Source organism: Protomyctophum parallelum (assembly GCF_964188405.1).
Source record: "Protomyctophum parallelum genome assembly, chromosome: 3".
NCBI lineage: Eukaryota > Metazoa > Chordata > Actinopteri > Myctophiformes > Myctophidae > Protomyctophum > Protomyctophum parallelum.
This window is the reverse complement of record NC_139698.1, coordinates 54,424,757-54,442,615: the sequence shown is the minus strand read 5'-3', so window position 1 is coordinate 54,442,615 and position 17,859 is coordinate 54,424,757. Positions and strand designations below refer to the sequence as shown.

The following is a 17,859-nucleotide window of genomic DNA, read 5'->3' as shown; positions in this document are numbered from 1 at the left end:
ACTCCATCAAAGTTATGGAGAATTGGAATTAAAAGGTTTGAGAACCTCTGCTATGCCATATTATATTGTTATACTGTGTTAGGACACACACACACACACACACACACACACACACACACACACACACACACACACACACACACACACACACACACACACACCGCAATATATTTTCTTCAATTTGGTGAGAACATCTACTAAATATCCATCACTGTGATGTTCATATTTGTTGGTGTTGTTTGTCATCCCGTTGGATTCCATGTTGGAAAATCTTGGTGAGCTAATTTGCCTCCCCCTATAGCTACAGAGTTGGCTTTTTTTCTCCCTGTTTCCTTAACGACAGAGGGGAAAGCTCCCCCCTCCTACCACCACCACCACTCCCTCCCTTCCTCCCTCCCCTCGTCCCCAAGCCTGCCCATTTTAGGCTGTTCCTCTGTTTTCCGTCTGGGAAGGGGATAGTATGACAGCCTTTCCTGCTTCTAGTGTAGTGGGGCTGGGAGAGAGAGATAGAGAGAACTCTGTTACTCACTCCAACTCTGAGAGGAAGTTGCCACCTCTTCCCCAGGCTCTGTGTGCAAACTCACACATACACACACACTCTCTCTCACACGCGCAAAAACACTCCTCAGGACCTGAACACAGCCGGCAGCAGGGAACCAACAGAAACGGTCAGGATTGCTTGTAATGTTGTTTTTTCAAAGTTTTGGAGGGAACGAAGAGGAGTGTTTTGACTGAAACGTGCAGTGCAGCTTGGATGTCACTGAGGGGGAATGAGTAGTCTTTGGAGGGACCTCTTCAACTGCCTGGTGAGTGTGATGGTTTGCAACTTTGCATCAGTGAACTGACACTAAGGAAAATGTGATTAAAGTGCTGCTTTATATCTTTCTGTCAATGTACATTGTGTTTGGGGGAGGTAGGGGTTTATTACTTCTGAAGTTTTCATGTTTTGCAGTTGATGCACTTGAAAACTTTGAAGGGTTGCATCTGATTTAGGTTGCGTGCATTTTAAATTACTTGCTGGTTCCTTGGGGCTATCCATGGAGTGCTGTAAATTACAAAAAATGCTGGCATCCATCCACACAACTGCAGCAGATGGTGTAGTCTTGTCCATTGAAGTTGACGTCCATTTACGTGAAATATGAGGGGCTCTTATTTTATTTGTTTTATATGAGAACCAAGCTTGTGTTTCCACTCTCTTAAAAGAGTGTGTTTACATCCCATCTAAAGGACACAATTGAATAGGAAAGAGACGAACCATGGTGATACTTGCTGGAGGATAGGCTGCTCATGGGGTTCTCTCTTCACTCCTTGATACAGTTTTACAAAGTGTTTAATTTTTTAATGGGCCATGGTTCCAAACTGAACTTTCTGTTCTTAATCATCCAAACATTAACGGGACATCAGTGCAGAGTGTGTAGCATGTTCTGTACAGTATGTATATGATGAACCAGTGCCAGAGAGGAGATACAGCACATGCAGTTGAGTGGGGTGGGGGGTCAGCCTAGGTCCAGTCTTCCTGTGCAGCTGTATGTTGGCTAACCTTGCAATGATTAATAGGCTGTTGCAATAAAAGCAAACATCCTGTTGCATTCTGTAGTTTTTTTACAGGAATAGTCAACAGTTGGCACAAGAGAATCAGGACAGGGGGTGACACGCTTTGATAATCATTGTTTTTTTCCCCCAGCATGAGTATATACTGTATACAGTATACATCCAGCAGTTCTATTAGTGGAAGCAAGAACAACACATTATCCTAAAAGAACACATTTATACAGTAGGCATGCATACAAATCACCAGCATGCAACAAAGGTTCCCTCTCTATTTGTCTTTCCCTCTGCGTCTGTGTATGTCTCGCACGCGCATGTGTGCATGGACACACGCACGCGCATGTGTGCATGGACACACGCACGCGCATGTGTGCATGGACACACGCACGCATGCAATGACTAATTCACACCTTCACACTAGAACCCAATTAACCATATGCTTCAGCTCCCATGGTTCGCTCTTCACAGGGCTGCTGTGGTAAACACATCTTATCAGATAGAGAGGGAGAGATATGGACCAGGGGTCTCCTTTAATTAACATTATTGGAGTGGGAAGGCTCTTTAGCTGCTTCACCAGTCAGTCAGATAAAACCCCAGATAGCAGGATAAGTGTGAAGGCTTTTGTAACTTATCCCTTCAAGGCTGTTTGGGGACAGTTGACTTGTGTATGACCTCTCCTGGCTATTCATACCCGAGCAAACTTTCTTTTCTCCCCCAAGCCCCACCGCCATGTTTATCAGTGGCCTGCCTTATCTGTCCTGGGGATGTTGGTTTACAAACTCTCTGTACCCGTTGGGTCATAGGCCAATCCCCGATTTGAAACGCTTCCCTAAACTCCTATAGAACAGACTATCACTATGCAACTTTCAATACAACATGTAAACTCTGCTTCATACAGGACAGACCAGCACATAGTAAATTAACACCTTCACAAGCTCATGCAAGAAATGGTAGTCAGGTCTTATGGTCTAATGTAGCCTATACATTAGCAGTTACATTTTAGACAAAAAAGAAGAAACTTAAATGTGTTTTTTAATTTGTAGCCTGAGATTTATAATGCAGCAACAAGAAAGGTTGAGGGGAGTGGTTAGTGAGCTCATTTTAAGGTGTAGATGTGGTTTCCAGTGGGGAGAGAGAGCAACCTGTAATCTTGTAACCCTTATGAACAATGCACTGGAGCCTCCTCTGGGAATCACTGTCAAATGTTGCCAAACCAAGTGAGATGCAGAACTCAAGTCATACACACCCTTAATCTATGCATGTTGTGTGAATATACAGTTCACCCTCTTTGTTGCATTAAAAAACACTGTATTCATTAGACACTTTTACAAGTCTTTTGTGTTAGACACCTGAATATAGTTCTCCAGATGGGCCACAGTGCGGAAAAAAGAGTTTGCCCTTGGGGAAGAATCTATGTTTCGCGTTAAAACACCTCAACACAGTCTGACCTTCATGTAGGGCGGGGTCTGTACTCTGTAGTGACTTGGTTTCCCTACCATTGAAGACTAGAAATACTTTAGAGTTGTGAATAGGTCTATATTAGTGTTTGGATAGACAAAAGGTTATGAGCTGCCTTCGACTGCTGTAATCTCCCACAGCATAACGCAAGCAACAGGGTTTTATAGTCATTTGAGAAATAGGGAGGGTTGAGTGATATGTCTATGGAATTGTGTTTAGCAAGACTCTCACAAACCACCGTAGTCTTACTGGACTTACGGCTTACTGCTGTCTAGTAGGGGCTCTGAATGGCCCAGGAACTCGACTCTACTGGCTTTGGATGATGTTTGACATGCTAAGTCTGAAGGGTTTGAATAAGCTTCTCTTCTTTCCCTGGACACACGCACGGGTGTGCATGCACGCACACACGCACACACACGCACACTCACTCACACGCGTACACAAATATACACGTATTCAGACCTTCAAAAGCTTCCAAGAACATAACATAAGCTACAGAATGGACTGGACTTTGAATTGGTCTTGAATTTGTTTAAACTCTGCATGGCTATTTACACATGGCAGCTAGGCTATTGGGAAATAAAATCCAACAAAAGAATGCAACAAAGCGGGGTCAAATAGTCTTTGCAAAATACTTATCAGGGTTTGTTTTAGCTTACTTAGGCACCACACCACATGGGTGGGGTGTCACACGTGGGACCAATACAATACAACGTTGTGCCAGTGAGTTTAGAGTGACAGGAGAGTATTACTGTAGAAAGTACTGACCTGAAAGTATATCTAAAATGTGCCCATTTGGTTCTCTATCAAGTTAGGAAAAACAAGAACTGTGATTTATTTCCAAATTTAACTAGACAGCATTAAAGATGGAGTGCCACGATTTATTTTCACCCTAAAACATGATCATCAGGTATTATTATAATATAAGGAGGAAGAACTCTTTCCAAAAAGTGTACAGTATTTGTTAAAGATGGAGTGCCACGATTTTTTTCCACCCTAAAACATGATAATCAGGTATTATTAAAATATAAGGTGGAAGAACTCTTTCCGAAAAGTGTACAGCATTTGTTAAAATCATGCTTTTAAGTGGACACGCCCACCAGTTCATTAAGTTGGTTTGCCTGGTGGGTGGTGATGGGTGGTGATCCACCTGAACTGAAGCCGCACCCACAGCTGTAGTTGTATGATAAAGAAGGAGGGGTTAGGGGAGGGGCTGATAGTGTGATGTCACTATATTGCTGTTTACTTCATTGGCCCGTTTGACTGTCAAGGGTTCAGCCTCCAGGAAGAAACCCTAAATACAAAGTTAATACACCATTGCACATAAAAACAACTCCAGGGTGTCTAATGAAGTACTGTCACCTCATAGACACATGAAAAGCTGGAAAAATACAAAAATTGTGGCACTCCATCTTTAAAATCATGCTTTTATGTGGACACGCCCACCAGTTCATTAAGTATGCCTGGTTTGCCTGATGGGTGGTGATCCACCTGAACTGAAGCCGCACCCACAGCTGTAGTTGTATGATAAAGGGGGAGGGGTTAGCGGAGGGGCTGATAATGTGATGTCACTATATTACTGTTTATTTCATTGGCCCGTTTGACTGTCAAGGGTTCAGCCTCCAGGAAGAAACCCTAAATACAAAGTAGTGAAGTACTGTCACCTCATAGACACATGAAAAACTGGATCCAAAACTGGCACTCCATCTTTAACGTTATAAATAAGCCTACACTAAATAAACTTGAACCTTGAACCTTGACTGGTAACAATAGTACCATAGAGACAGAGACCCACAACAACCACTAGCACTGGAGAGCTCCACACTGCACAAAAAGTATTCATTTAAATATGCGAGTATAAAAATAGACCCACAGAATTTTTGTGGTGTACTGTAGTTTTGTTAGGCACTCACTGCTGTTGGTTGTGGGATAGGACAGTAATCATTTATATTCTGTTGTCACTTGGCAAAAAAATAGCCAATCTACAAGCTCTCGGCGTGTCGTGAAGTGAGGTGTTGTGAGCTTATAGATCGGCTATTCTCGGCGAATGACATGATCGTACGATGAAATCTAAATTTGGCTTCAAGTGGAAACACTTTGACAAACCTTTGACTGTGGATATGTTCACTGAGTACACTCCATTCACATCAACCAATAGTGGTTTCTGGAAAGCCTTCATCTGACAGAGGTAACAGTCTGTGAATGGGACAGCGGTGATGCTGCCCACCCAACCATGCAAACGTCAAACATGTGTTTTATGTCACAGAGTAATCAGCAGTGTTTGAGTAATGAATACAATATGTGGTGTGTGCCAGGCCCAGGTTGATCTGACGGAGATGACATCACTGCTCTATACTTGTACTTTGGTGTTCAGGATCATCTGTGCTGTATAACTGTGCTATGCAGAATATCTCTCACTCACAGTGTGCACAAATACGCACACAATGCGTGCGCACACACACACACGCACTCACACGCATGCACGCAGTGCACACACGCAGACACACACGCACACAAACACACACATGCACACACACGCACACACAGGCACACACACACACACACAGAGGCACAAACAGAATGACACCAATGAAGCCACATGCACAGTTTGCACACACTTGATCACCAATAAATATCCAGTCTCTCGTAGACTCTGATCAAGTCACTTTGCAGGTTGCTAATCCGGTCAGGGTCTGACTCTCTCTTAGCAGATACATGGAACAGTGCATGCATTTGTGTATGCAAATGATTGGATTGGACTCTCACACTGGTCAATTTGGAACTAAAACCAAGCTTTCCGCTGTGTAGAAATTCTGGTGATCTGATTAGTATACGTCTGGTGACATCAATAGAGGGTATGCGCATGCTTAAAGTGAATGGCACATCGAGTGGCAAATCGAGTGTCAAAGCAACATGCAAAGTGAGTTTAACATGGTTTAACATTGTTTAATGCAATCAGACAGGACTTTTCTGTTTGGATGCATGGGCTGTCAAGGCCAGAAAGTAGTTTTTTGACACTCAGTAGGCGTTCCTGCATAACTTCCTGGTTTGACGATGATGTCACGCGCATATTTAGGGGCTAAAACTGCATGGAAAGAATACAGAGATTTGAAAAATAACTATTGCAGGTCCCTCATATTGGAATGGGAATCAGGAATAGGTTTGTTAGCAGCCTTTCTTTTGTTGCTTTTTCCCCTTTTTCTTTGTCATGCCAATTGATTCTCTCCCCACACACATTTCTGTGTTTTCACTGCTGTTGTATCTTATTGACTCACCTACCAGTGAGGAGCCCCCACCGGGAGGACACAGGGCCCTCGTCCTATCCCCCCCCGCCCAGCCGCCCCTGCTGACATAGGTGCCGACCCCAGCCCGTAGGAATAGATGCAGTGACACCCGGGTCCAAAGCAGGGGTCCACCACGGTAGATTTGAACCCACAACCTCCGCGGTGGTGTGCAGTTACTTTACCACTGCACCACCCGAGCAGCCTTTTTCCCTGCCGTTGTAGATGTCACCAGATGTCCTGGGTAGGTGGGGACCTCCAATACATCTGGCTACACAAAACTACTAAAGGTCAACACACATGAACTTTTGTTCCCATTCCTGTCCCCGCTGTGTTGCTTCTAAATGGACAATCGGATAAACCGTGTGTGATAAAGTCTATATGAGGAAACGACATGTGCTATCTTTTGTTGATTTACATACTAAAGCATTCTCTGTCTCCCATCAGTACACATCTGGGCACTATTACCCGTCCCACCCACCCCAAAGCTCAGTCCGCTATCTCCATTACCCTCCCATTACCTACCATAACCCACAAAAAGTGCTTCTCATGGGACAAGTCTCTCTAGTTTGCATTTTTTATGGCACAAGGATACCCATTTTATTTGGTCATGGGTTGCAGTTACATGCCCTTAAAAAGCATGGAGGAGGCTCTGTTGAATCAGGCTGGCGTCAGGACGGATACCATATCATTGTGACATGATCATAACTTCTAATTTTGTGAAAAGTGTAAGGTTTAAAGTGAAATAGTCAGTGGTGAGTGCACATGTGATTTTGATTTATGAGTGTTTTGTGCTCGCTCCTGGTATTGTTGAGTGCTGCGATGCAGTAAACCTGTTGTTCATTGTCTCTCTGTCAAATAGTCTATGCCTAAAGCTAAACAGATCATGTAAAGGTTCATGGAAAAGAAAGCTTTTTCTCTTTCAACTGAAAAATATGCAAGACTGTGAGTTTGGATAAGATTATATCGTTAGCCTTAATGGAATGAGAATGTCAAAGTTTGACCAGTGTGTGAAACAAAGTTTAATCAAAGCAGAGGTATAAAAACATTATTTTTCATTTGAGCTGTTTTCGGAAGACTGCTACATGGTAGTTGGTTTTTGAAGTATGAACACGTTGATGGAGTACTTCAAGCTGGAAGATAACTCTGACTGGCACAACAAATAATCCATTGCTATTCATTCACATTTTGTTTTAATCTGCTGGGAGTAACAAGCAAGGTGGTAGGGAACTGCATTATCGTGCAGTGCAGCATGTGGAATGCTATCCTGGCCCAATACCTCTTACTGTCTAACCTTTTGTGCTAAAACAAAAACAACCCTTGAAAGGTTTATTAGTATAATACCGTTGTTGTCGGGCAGAAACCTTGTATCTTCAAGTTTTAACTTTCAGCCCAACTTGGTCAAGAGTGTCATGCAATAGTAGTGAAAATAGCCAATATGCAAGCTTGCAACAGATCGGCTATTTTCGTTTCAGTTTTAAAGTGAAAGTAATAAGTCTGGGTTTAAAAAACAAGATTTTGTGGGTAAATGATAACATACTGTGGAACACGGGGTCTATTTTTCCATAATATTTCCTGAAAAGTAACCCGTTGGACATACAAGGTTTCCACCCAACAGTGACAATATACTACCGTACTTGATCTGGGGTCATCTTTACCTGATGCACCGTGTCACTAAACCTGATGGCAACCACATGTCTGACTGGGCCCCCCCTCCAAATGCAACAAGTACCCTCTCAGTCGGAGACCCTGGCAGACCTTGACAAAGGGAAAGCAACACTAACACTTGAGCACAGCTTGATCCCTGGGATCTCATGTGGAAGAGAAACACAGAAGAAATGCACTCTTTTCTCTAAATTAAAGCCCTTTCCAACATTTAGAAGGCAAGGGTGCCTGTTGTGCCGTATAGGAGAAAATACCGTAACCAGATGCAACCCCCCTGAATGCTTTCACAGGCACCACGAACAGAGAACTTTGGAAACGTGTCAGTGTTTATCGGGTGGAAAGTTACCGCGTGCACCTCTGTGGGTTTGGGGAGAGCTTGAAGTTCCATCAACCTTTTTTTCCCTTTGGCCTGAACCTTACACTGTTCTGCCTGGGCTGGTGGTCAGGTGGTTGGCCGGTAAAATGCCCAGGAGACCATATTTTGGCTTGGTTATAGCTGAACGGTCAAAAATGTTCTTGCAGAAGCCTTTAAATCAAAAATTGTACTGCTAGGGATATCCAAAAGAAACGTATATGATGATGATACGTGATACAGTCTAAGATTGAAATACATACAATCTGTTACAATCACCATTGGGAGTAGCCATTAGGCTTTTCTTCAGCTACTGAGAGAATGCCATAGAAACCATTTCTGTGAAAAATTGTGATTGTGATTTCAGTAACTAATTTGAATTTCAACTGGAACATGTTGAGTTTTAGAACGAACGCGGTAGGCTGCAAATAGTGATACATTACCCAGATTGGCTTTTTTGATGTCATGCGTCATTAAGTTCAGACAGATTTTCTCTCAGTTAGCAGAAACAAAATCTGAGGAAACGGTAACATTTTAATGAACATAGTCAAGGGCAGAGTTGATAAATTCTATAAATTGTCCTTATTTTTCAGTGTAAGGAACGGGCTCTGTGATCTCCCTCACCAGAGCTGTGTATAAAAACAATGAAATGTGATTAAATCCAAATCTGGCCCTTTTTTTGTTCTCTGAAGCTGTGTGCCAGGCACACCGCAGAACGACAGTCCAGTGTGCCAGAAATTCTTGTGGCTGCATTGAAATTCTAGGTATCAAAAATATTCCTTCCCCTCTGTGGTTCAATGTATGTCATTACAATAAGTAAATAAGGCTGACTCGCTCCCTTGTGTAATCTGTCTTTTTCATCTTAAATTCCGTAACTTAACTACGGTATGTCTTAAGTCTTGAAATAAAGTCTTCTCACGCGTTGCAACTTATTCCTTCAGTCTGGATGAGGAGTCGTGTGGTTGAGATCGTTTAGACAACATTTATTACTGCCACCCAGCAAGCATTGCGGGGAAATAAGGGCTTCTGTTCAGTGACGACCCGTGGTTGCTCTTGATTCAGAGGTTGGCCCCTGTCAGTATGCGGTTGATAAATCAGCTACTACAAGTAGGCTCCACAGACAGCAGACAATTCGGTCATCTTTGCTCATGAGATGATAATGGTACGCCTATTCCAGGCAGATAATAATGCATCTTTACTTGTATAAGGGCGTCGGCATGGAGCTGGCGACTAAAAGACTGTCCATTGCGGAAAGGGACAAACCTTTGTGGAAAGGAAGGGCCATTGTGGTCTTCTTCAAGTGGATGACAACAGAAATATCAACACAACGTGATAGTTTGGGGTTTCTGCTCCACATTTGGCTCCACTCCTCCAAACCAAAGCAAACAATACTCGGTCAGAAATAGTGCCTGTCCTCTTCTCAGGCCACATGACACCATGCTGTGTTTATCCTGGCATCAATGAGATTACAATTCCTACTCTGCCCTTTCACATCACTGCTATCGAGCAGAAACATTGTACCTTATATCTGACCATTTTACATACGTTAATGTCTTATTTGATATACTTTGTCGAATGACTGTGTTGTGCCAAATTGAAGAAAATAGACAATCTACAAGCTCTGGTGGTAATCTCACTGGTCCTTCCTTAAGTAGCTGACAGGCGCTGTCATGTGACATGTGACACAAATGGCTTCCCCATGCCTTCCTTACGTCAATCTCTTTGCTTACGTAGATGACAGACAGGCACTGTCATGTGACATGTGACACAAATGGCTGTGAAAAGTCATGATGGTCATTTACACAGACAGACAGACAGACAGACAGACAGACAGACAGAGTCAGTTTTCATAGCAGTATACCAAAGTATGCATGAAACAAAAGAAATACAGGAAAGGGTAGAGACCGAAGAAGTACAGAATAAGTAACAACACTAGTAGAGTTAGCGTAACAATATTAGGCTTATATAAGATACAGATTGACACCTGGGCCCGCCAGGTCTGCAGAATGTATCCATGGGCCAGCAGTACATAGAAATAGAGGCTTATGAGCGTCACGCTTGGTGCATACATGCACAGAGCAAGTTCTGTCAGGGAACTCTGTGCCGTTTCTGCTGGCCGACCATCGGTCGGTCTCAGCTCCATGCTTGAACTATTCTCAACCAATCACATACTCACTTCATTATAGAACACCCCATTTAAATGGCATTGCTCATTCCTTGCTTGCCTTTAGCAGCTGCCTACTGCGTCTATGCAGTGTTGACGCTTGCTGCTGCTTCTGCTTTAAAGTTGCTGCTCACCCTCCACTCAGCTACCACCTGTCATTTAGGATTTTCTTTGATGTACTGGGGATTCGGAGTCCCTTCATGAGTTGTCCTTTATCGTTTCATGAGTTGTCCTCAATGTCCTGACAGAAATTAATATAGTATACTTATTGACTTTATTGTCAATGCGTTTACTAAATAAACTTTGAACTAAAGACAAACATTAAAACTGTGTATAGCTCAAAAACTATATGGCATACCTTATTTCAGGGGATTACTAAATTCTGTTAAAAAATCACACCTGTGTGAAGTGAGGGGCACTCTTATCGTCGTACATCATCATGACGTAAAATAGACAATATGGGCTATATCTTGTGTTGCGCCACCCCTTACCCCTTATCCCTAAACTTATTTGCCAATTTATTCCTATTTAAAAAAAACCTTTTACAATAGTTCAAATAGCTGATCTACAAGCTCACAACATGTAGATGTAGATTGGCTAGTTGAACTATTTTATAATTTTCAAAATAGTAAAAAACAGACTCCTCAAATGTATGTGTTGGCATTGACGTACAGGGACTATTGATTTTGGCAAAAGGGGGGGTCTCTGACTGACTGCCTGACTGCAGATTAGGAGGTTTTGTTTTGTTTTGTTTTTATGTTTATCAAGGTGCTGGACATAATCTGCATGGTCTGCTTACTCTGCTATATACACTGTTGTTTTGAAAGACGTGTCCATTTTTGGAGCCAAGCAACCGTGACTTAAGATTTGCTGCATACTGTACATGATCACTCCCACTGCTGAGCATACAGTACGAGTACACTATCTGCCTCTGCCTGCATTCAAAACATTTATTTAATGTAATGTATTATTTAACCATATAAAATATGGTTGGGCAATAGGATTAATCAAAATCTTTTAAATTAAATATCTTAGTCTTTTGTAAATGGGGGGTGTAGTTCAACAAAGCAAGCAAAGTGAGTAACTTGGAGAAAAGAGCTGAAGGTTGAGTCATGGGATTGTGCGTGGCTGTGGTCGAGGAGGTCTGCTAATAATTTCCTCCATGAGGTACAACAAAAACACAACAAAACAACAGGCCAGGCTAATTAGTGTTTACATAGGCCTTAAACAGGTCTCCAGTTGACATTAACCACCAGCAACGGATGCCTGAGTCATGACGAGCTCAGGTTTGCTGCATTCCAGTCTGAGAAAAGACCAGTTAGTTGTCCAATCATTAGCTTTGACCTTGGCTTGGAGAACTGTGGTCATCCGAGCCTTTCACTTTATTACCCTGGAGACACAAACTAAATGTCTCATTGAAGGCGCCCGTGCTCCTTTACGCTGCAGTGCTTGGATATGACAAGATTTGGCACCGTGGCACGGAGGAGATGACCGTGTCCATAATTGAAAAGGAAGGAAGGAAGCTCAACAGGAAGACAGTGTATAGACGCATCCCCTGTCGCAGTGACCAGAAACAAAAGAGCTGTCATCTCTCTCCCATGGGGACTAGGGGGGGGGTCTGGAAAGCTGTCTCCATAGCGACAGCTCTGTCACCCTCCCAGTGGTAGTCCGGCACTGTATGTCCAGTGTAGTGTACATAGGGTCTGCCAAAAGTCAGCAAGATCAAAATCTGCACTGGAAAGCACAGGGGCTCTGCTAAACCAACTCAAGCTGGCACAGGGGCTTTTTCCTAAACGGGGGGAGAATTAGCGAATCACGCAGCACAGCATTTTTCAACGGCCCTCGATCCCCACCTGGCATGTAATGTGCTAACTTTCAGCAAGAAGAGAAGCTCTGGTTTAGCGCACTGTTCCCAAACCTTTCCATGCCAAGGACCCCCCCAGATAAACATATCCTCTGGCCTCCTTGTATTGTGAAGATAGATAGATAGATAGATAGATAGATAGAGTAAGATAGATAGTGTATAATAAATATTATGTATTGATTGATTTAAAATGTAATAAAAAATAGTTCCTTCTCCTTTAAAATTGTGCCCCCTGGTGGCCCCCCTGAGGGCTGCCGCCAATATAAATGGGGGAGAGAAAGTATCGGGCTATCTCTTATACCTATATTGTATACAATGTGTCATGTGTCACAAACAACCTATCAAGTCAGATATACAACGTATTTTGCATCTACATGGAAATGTCACCATTTGTTTATCTTAATTTCTCATGCTTTTGTACCAGTGTTAACAATGGCCAGATACAGTGAATGATGGGATATTATTCTCACTTTTTGATAGTGCTATACACATTGTTCAGACACGTCTGTATTTAAATAGTATCTGCATATGCAAGACAGGACTGTTAAACTGCTGAAAGCTGAAATCCTTCCTCCAGTCTCCTGCTCAAAAGTGTATCCAGCGGCAACTGCAAAAGGCCTGTCATTGTTTGCATAACAAACGCCTCACTGGGTTTGGATCTAATGTAGCCTGACGTCTTTGTGTCTGACGTCTGTGTGTCTGTGTCTCCCTCTTTCTCTCTCTCTGTGTGTGTGTGTGTGTGTGTGTGTGTGTGTGTGTGTGTGTGTGTGTGTGTGTGTGTGTGTGTGTGTGTGTGTGTGTGTGTGTGTGTGTGTGTGTGTGTGTGTGTGTGTGTGTGTGTGTGTGTGTGTGTGTGTGTGTGTGTGTGTGTGTGTGTGTTTGCTCTTGTCTTAGGGTGGCGAAATGAACTGTTTGGTCTGAGGACCAAAGCTCACAGGAATTGATCCAAAGAGACAGTGAGTGAGAGATAAAGAGACAAGCTTCATCATCCATCTACAACCTTTCATAGCACTATGAACTGGAACTGAGGAGCTTGATTACACATCTTAATTTCCTGGTAAGTTGAACGACTTAAAGCAAGCCCTATGTATATATACTTAGTTGTCCCGGTACCCCTAATAGTCTATACCTCTTTTTCCTCTACAGCAAATATTTTAGCAAAACGTAGCCAATCTACAAGCTCACACAGCGTTGAATTGTGACGCATTGTGAGATTTTCTGAATGTTCACCTACTGTATTATGACATTGCCAGAGTAAGTACATTAGGGTTAAAGTGGTTAAACATGTATATAGCTACAGTATATATATGTCTTAGTATACATTGGTTTATTTTACAGGAGTAGAATGTTGGCTTTGCTTTTAAGGCTTATTCAGTGAGCCTCTTTACTGCATATGGCTTGCATGTGTGTGGATCTAGATGTGAGATTTGGCAAATGCTGCATCAACAAATACACATGATAAGTGCTTATTAATAAGGCGGCATTCGCGTCAGGATAGAAATCGGAGAGACCGAGGTTATCAGTGGGTGCAATTTTGAAGTAAATGGTAACGTACACATGTGGTTTGTGCAATTTGAGGGTATCCATATGATCTACGCCGGTATGTGCAGGCATCACAACATGTGGTTCGACTTATCATGAGAGCAATGCACAGGTTAGAAACAATACTGCTTCAGAGTTGATCATCTATTCCCAGTTGAACAAAAAAGTTTTTTTGTTGTTTTGTTTTTAGTTTTTTTTCCCCACTGAGGAGGAGTGTAACACAAAGCACATGTTTAATCTTGAGCTTAAAATTGGCGCTGACACAGCATACACATTAGACGAGTTCAAGGTCCCTCCTTTATGTGTTGGACCCCGGCTGTGTTGCTATCAACACTCACATGTGCCCTCAAGCCATGTGGCCATACCATGATGTCATCAAGCCAGGCAGGGAGGAGTGAGGGAGTGCAGGGAAAACAATTGCAAAACAGCCTAGAAAAGCCAGAGTCAGCAGGAAAAGGCTGTGAGGCTGACGAGGGTGGTGGTGGGTAGTGGAGGAAGGAAGTGCAACACAGTAAAGACCAACCAGGACCACTGTGACCCTTGGCTGGAGTGTTCCACACAGGCAAATCCAATGAACCCTTCACTCAGATTGGAAACAGCTTGGCTCCCCGGGGGGACGAAAGCTACCGCATGTGGTAGCAGGGATGTAACATAGGGGCTCGCTTAAACAAAATGGTCTGAAAACAAAAGACAGACTGGAAATGTTGGAGAAAGATCCAGCTGTCTGCGTGTCCCATCTGGGGTGTGGCTGTGCAGGGCCTTTTATTTTTCTCGCAGGGAAATGTGAGACTTCCTCAGGAGTCTGGAGAAGTCATGACGAGGTCGGCAAGACGATAGTAACACGGAAGTACAGGATGCAAGTAAGGAAGGATTCAAACCTGCGTCACCAGTGTTGAACCCACGTAGGTCTACGACTGACTAGACGTGAGTGACTTATAGTGTAAACAACACATACAGGTACACAACACAGTGTCCCTTGCCTCTGGACTTTAGCCATTTGGTCTGGGATCCTCCTCATCATGCAGGAAGCACTCCTCATTGATTACCGGGAGAGTTTGACCTTTCTGACCTCTGGCGAGTCCTGTCGTGGTTCAGGGGAGAGAGAGAAGGCGAGTGCGGGTGCCATGTGCCAACTGTGTAATGATGATCCCAGTTGGAACTGGTGTCTAAGGAGGACACAGAGAAGCTTTTGTTTGACATTAGAAGGCCACATCCCACCCAGCCAAAGGCATATGAAGAAGTGCTGTGGTCAGTGGGTTTGGCACGCAAGAGCCAAGAGAGTGGGGCAGCCATAGAACACTTGAACCGCATGGTGAAGAGCCAGGGAGCATACAACACCTGCTAGCACACTGGTTGAAGGTCTTGTCTTTTGTTACCATAATGTCTGTTGTTGACTTGCTTGACGTTTACTCCGCGCTATAGCCTGTTAGACCCTTCCGCAGTGTTTGTGTCCAGATCTGAGCTGGTGTCTTGTTTTTCTAGGCGTGAGAGAGGAGAAGTCAGCAGCCAACATGGATGTTAAGAGGCAAGAGATGGACCTTTTGAGCAACAGCATTGCTGCATATGCACACATCAAAGGTCAGTCATGTGCAGCATGTACATCATCATGTGTATTGATCTGTATTGGTGAACCAAATTAATCTGAATGACACAGTAACTGACACATTTACAGTTAATTTTCACTCTCTTCTTCCTTGTAGCCAATCCAGAAAGCTTTGGCCTTTACTTTGTGATCGGTGTGTGTTTCGGCCTGGTGCTGACCCTGTGCCTGCTGGTCATTCGCATTTCCTGCAAACCACGCACCATCCTTGCCCCACCCACTCCAGAGAAGAAACACCTGAAGGACATCAGCGAGGACGATGACGACGAGAGCGAGGACGATGAGGATGAAGAGGGGAACGATGTTGAAGCGCCCGCTCCCCTGACGACCACCAACACCACCACCACCAGCACGGAGATACCCGTCGGCAACCACCACAGCCAATCAGACGGTACATTGAGTGTCAACGTGTTCACATCGGCCGAGGAGCTGGAGCGAGCCCAACGATTGGAGGAGAGGGAGCGAATCATACGTGAGATCTGGAGAAACGGCCAGCCTGATATTTTGGGGAGTGGAACAGGGACAATTGGACGAGTGCATTACTACTAATACAAACTAATGGAAGAATACAGTATCTGGGCACCACTGTATGGACATTAAGCACTGTGACCCATGAGACCCCCGCAATGACCTTTTAGGTGGGTCCAGTGTGCCTTGAAGTGTGACAGGCAGACTTGGACATGTGTCAAATAAAATGCAGTAGCATTGCAAACAGGAAACACCTGATAATTGCTTGTCTACGACAGAACTGAACTGTGTGATATTGCACTTCCAAAGCAGCAATTTGTTGCTTTTCCTGACTGAAGGGAACAACACCACACCAAGAACTGTAAGTTTGCTCCTGTGGTAAAGATGCAGTATGAATGTGTGGCTTTGATTATGTTCAAAGCGAGGATATGGTAGGTAGAATGTATGCGCTTAATGAAAGAAGCACAAAGACAGAGAATTTATATGTACTGTAATATGTAATAGCAGAAGTTCAGTAATGGGGACCAAGTATTTTTCTGTGGAAAGTCATTCCCTTTGTATTAGAGATTATTCTCCTCATCGCTTGTGATTCTACAAAGGGGATATAGGCCTACTGTATCTCTAATACACAAGCAATTTCACCAGCATAAAACCCCTTAGGGGTCCATGAAGAAAATTACATTGCTTATGCACGGAAATAGTGACATATTTATGGGGTCATCTTTCTCGTAACTTCATGACATTTAAAATTGGATTCTCTACGTTGAGGATACATTGGTTCTATTTTCGGAGAAAATTCCACTGAGGGAAATGACTGAATTAAAGTATTAAACTAAAAGTAATTTATGGATGTTTCCCTTCCTGATACTGGCCTCTCAAGAGAATGCACACAACAGAGCTTCTTCTATCCTAAGGCCGTGAATTTGGATCGTCTGGATACAAGATTTTTAATAAGATGCTTACCGTATGTACAATAGAACATAATGGCAAATAATATGACCTAATGTAAAGGTCACCCATTGTTAATTGTCATTCATGGTCAATCACTGCCAGGTGTGCCTTGAAAGGTTAAAGAGATATTGTTTTATAATAAAATGTCTGGAAATTCTATCTGGGGTCTTTTGATAAATGTTTTTACAAACCCCAACTGGATGCTGTCTGCAGGGCCATAAAAGGAATATATGATGCAAATGTCTAGATAACACAGTGACTGGTGTAACTCATAAAGAAACTAATTTCCTTCCCTGCTGTAGGGGGAAGAAAAGGTTCAGATTCAACATTTGGCTGCCAACCGAGACATGTTACTGTAGAACCTTGATGAATTGCTCAATTTGGGCACTGTTTGTATTGGATGTGATCACACGTCAGTCAATGGTGCAGTGTTATGGTGTTCCTCTGCTCTGCAGAGTTGTAAAAGAATAAAGTCTTGGCACTTCAATAAAGCCATACAAAGGAAGCAAATATACACTCACCAAAGGCTTGTGTCTATTTATGCTGTCCTTTGTCCAGAAAATCTAATCTGACACCCTTAGTGTTATGACTGCAGAGAGGAAGGACTTGCTTGGAGAGGAGGAAGGTCACGAATCTGAATCTCTGTGAGATTTCTGAGTCCTCAAAGCCTCAAAGCCACCAGCACTGCTGGTGAAGCAGACAGCGTTTAGGTTTGCCTTGGGCCCTGGTCTGTTTTAAGACAGAGGCTTCTATGAAATCTTCTTTTGAGGTCTAAGCTAGAAAACCCTCCCTCCTCTCATGTGGTTATGTTGGCTTTGACAAATCAGCAGTGTTGATGGGTCAGACTCTTTGAAAAAGCCATGTAACTATATTTGTACAGTATAACCCTCTTCCAAATGGCGTCTAGAAAATTCGGTGCATTTCATTATGTCCTGTATTCAATATTTGAACATCCTTGTCATTTGA

General features: G+C 43.2%; 1 protein-coding gene across 1 annotated transcript; it reads left to right on the top strand.

Annotated features, from left to right (window-relative positions):
- The first annotated feature begins 472 nt into the window (after positions 1 to 472).
- On the top strand, positions 473 to 17,050 carry eva1ba (eva-1 homolog Ba (C. elegans)). Its single transcript, XM_083760919.1, has 4 exons — positions 473 to 806; positions 13,227 to 13,389; positions 15,357 to 15,452; positions 15,575 to 17,050. Exons 3-4 carry the CDS (start codon positions 15,386 to 15,388, stop codon positions 16,021 to 16,023), a joined length of 516 nt encoding a protein of 171 aa, XP_083617045.1. The 5' UTR covers positions 473 to 806; positions 13,227 to 13,389; positions 15,357 to 15,385; the 3' UTR covers positions 16,024 to 17,050.
- Positions 17,051 to 17,859: the final 809 nt, after the last annotated feature.